The 2,500-nt window shown below is 49.0% G+C and overlaps 1 protein-coding gene across 2 annotated transcripts in view; it reads left to right on the top strand.

Annotated features, from left to right (window-relative positions):
* Window positions 1–2,500, top strand: part of LOC143130828 (uncharacterized) — a 91,201-nt gene that overhangs the window by 27,317 nt on the left and 61,384 nt on the right. For both annotated transcript variants that reach the window (XM_076290052.1, XM_076290051.1), the window contains exons 18-20: window positions 607–714; window positions 1,058–1,168; window positions 2,027–2,134. In XM_076290052.1, the coding sequence (XP_076146167.1) occupies window positions 607–714; window positions 1,058–1,168; window positions 2,027–2,134 (327 nt within the window). The remainder of the gene's footprint in view (window positions 1–606; window positions 715–1,057; window positions 1,169–2,026; window positions 2,135–2,500) is intronic.

The raw sequence follows: 2,500 nt of genomic DNA, 5'->3' as shown, positions 1-2,500 counted from the left end.
AAGACAGCACATGATGGTGTAATCGTAAGACAGCACATGATGGCGCAGGTGTAATCACATGATGGTGTAATCGTAAGACAGCACATGATGGTATAATCGTAAGACAGCACATGATGGCGCAGGTGTAATCGTAAGACATCACATGATGGCGCAGGTGTAATCACATGATGGTGTAATCGTAAGACAGCACATGATGGCGCAGGTGTAATCACATGATGGTGTAATCGTAAGACAGCACATGATGGCGCAGGTGTAATCACATGATGGTGTAATCGTAAGACAGCACATGATGGTGTAATCGTAAGACAGCACATGATGGTGTAATCGTAAGACAGCACATGATGGCGCAGGTGTAATCGTAAGACAGCACATGATGGCGCAGGTGTAATCACATGATGGTGTAATCGTAAGACAGCACATGATGGCGCAGGTGTAATCACATGATGGTGTAATCGTAAGACAGCACATGATGGCGCAGGTGTAATCACATGATGGTGTAATCGTAAGACAGCACATGATGGTGTAATCGTAAGACAGCACATGATGGCGCAGGTCTCACCTTATCTTTGGTGCTGTTCTCCTGCTCTGCCCTCCGTCTCCTGTCAGGTGAAGTACAGAGAAGACATGAAGGACAACTCCATCAACCTCTATTCCCACCTGCCAGAGACAGCCCAGACCAAGTTTGCTAAGGAGATGACTGAGATGCACAGTGAGGTACCATAGCACACACACACACACACACACACACACACACACACACACAGTGCCTTTAAATAAGATAGTTATGATTATGCATGTATGGGTGAATAAACTTCTGTCAGTCAGATGTTCAGCAGGATTTGTTTGTGGGCAGGTGGCTGGTGGCCAGGGATTGTTTCTGTACTTTTGTATCTGGTTGTATTTGCAAAATGAAAACACTTGTTCACCAATAAAGTCTTTCCCCCGTTGGGTTTCACATGAACCATAACCGCAGGATTACATAACACTGGTGTTAGTGGAAGCCTATTGTCATTTCATGCCATGTTGAGGGAGCTTCATGTTGGCATGTTTTGCTCAGGCCAAGTACAGAGAGGCCGGCAAGAAGCAGACGTCCAGCTCTCTCTACCACCAGCTGCCTGAAACACTGCAGACCCAGCACGCCAAGGAGGCCTACCAGCTCCAGAGTGAGGTGTGTGGGTGTGTGTGTGTGTGTGTGTAGATGTGTGCGTGTGTGTGTGTGTGTGTAGATGTGTGCGTGTGGGTGTGTGTGTGTGTGTGTGTGTGTGTGTAGATGTGTGTGTGTGTGTGTGTGTAGATGTGTGCATGTGTGTGTGTGTGTGTGTGTGTAGATGTGTGCGTGTGTGTGTGTGTGTGTGTGTGTGTGTAGATGTGTGTGTGTGTGTGTGTGTGTGTGTGTAGATATGTGTGTGTGTGTGTAGATATGTGTGTGTGTGTGTGTAGATATGTGTGTGTGTGTGTAGATATGTGTGTGTGTGTGTCTGTGTGTGTGCGTGTGTGTGTGTGTGTGTGTGTAGATGTGTGTGTGTGTAGATATGTGTGTGTGTGTGTGTAGATGTGTGTGTGTGTGTGTGTGTGTGTGTGTGTGTGTGTGTCTGTGTGTGTGCGTGTGTGTGTGTAGATGTGTGTGTGTGTGTAGATATGTGTGTGTGTGTGTAGATGTGTGTGTGTGTGTGTGTGTGTGTGTGTGTGTGTACTGTAGATATGTGTGTGTGTGTGTGTGTGTAGATATGTGTGTGTGTGTGTGTAGATGTGTGTGTGTGTGTGTGTGTGTGTGTGTGTGTGTCTGTGTGTGTGCGTGTGTGTGTGTAGATGTGTGTGTGTGTAGATATGTGTGTGTGTGTGTAGATGTGTGTGTGTGTGTGTGTGTGTGTGTGTGTGTGTGTGTACTGTAGATATGTGTGTGTGTGTGTGTGTGTGTGCGCGTGTACACACACACACACGCCACTAGCTTCAGTCTTAAGCTTTCCATTGCTGGGCTACATTAAGCTAAGTGAACGCGGTTGCTGTCGTGCGGTTCTGGCCACAGGTGGTGTATAAGGGGGGGAAGGCCGACTTCTCCGGTTCCACGTACACACAGCTGCCTGAGACACTGCAGACCCACTTCGCCAGAGAGATGACAGAACTGCAAAGCCAGGTACACCCACTGCCCTTACCAGAAGCACACGAATCATGACATGATATTAACCTACCGCACAGAAAAAGACACACACACCATCATCATCATCATTGGCGGACACTCGTGGTCGAGTAGATGGGCGAAGAGGCCAATCCTGGACCCGCATATGTTGGGGCAATGTGGGCATGGGTGGGCAGTAGCGCTTGTGGGCATGGGTGGGCAGTAGCGCTTGTGGGCATGGGTGGGCAGTAGCGCTTGTGGGCATGGGTGGGCAGTAGCGCTTGTGGGCATGGGTGGGCAGTAGCGCTTGTGGGTTTGGGTGGAGGCGATTTCCTTTCTGCGTCTGCGTTTGTCTTCTGCAGCACTACGGAGGGAGTCGCTGTA

This window comes from Alosa pseudoharengus, unplaced genomic scaffold (assembly GCF_046254945.1).
Source record: "Alosa pseudoharengus isolate Yale_2024_CS ecotype anadromous, Long Island Sound unplaced genomic scaffold, YU_APseudo_1.1 YU_APseudo_1.1_scf_18, whole genome shotgun sequence".
Classification (NCBI taxonomy): Eukaryota; Metazoa; Chordata; class Actinopteri; order Clupeiformes; family Clupeidae; genus Alosa; species Alosa pseudoharengus.
The sequence above is the reverse complement of the archived record's forward strand: the minus strand, read 5'-3'. Positions and strand labels throughout refer to the sequence as shown.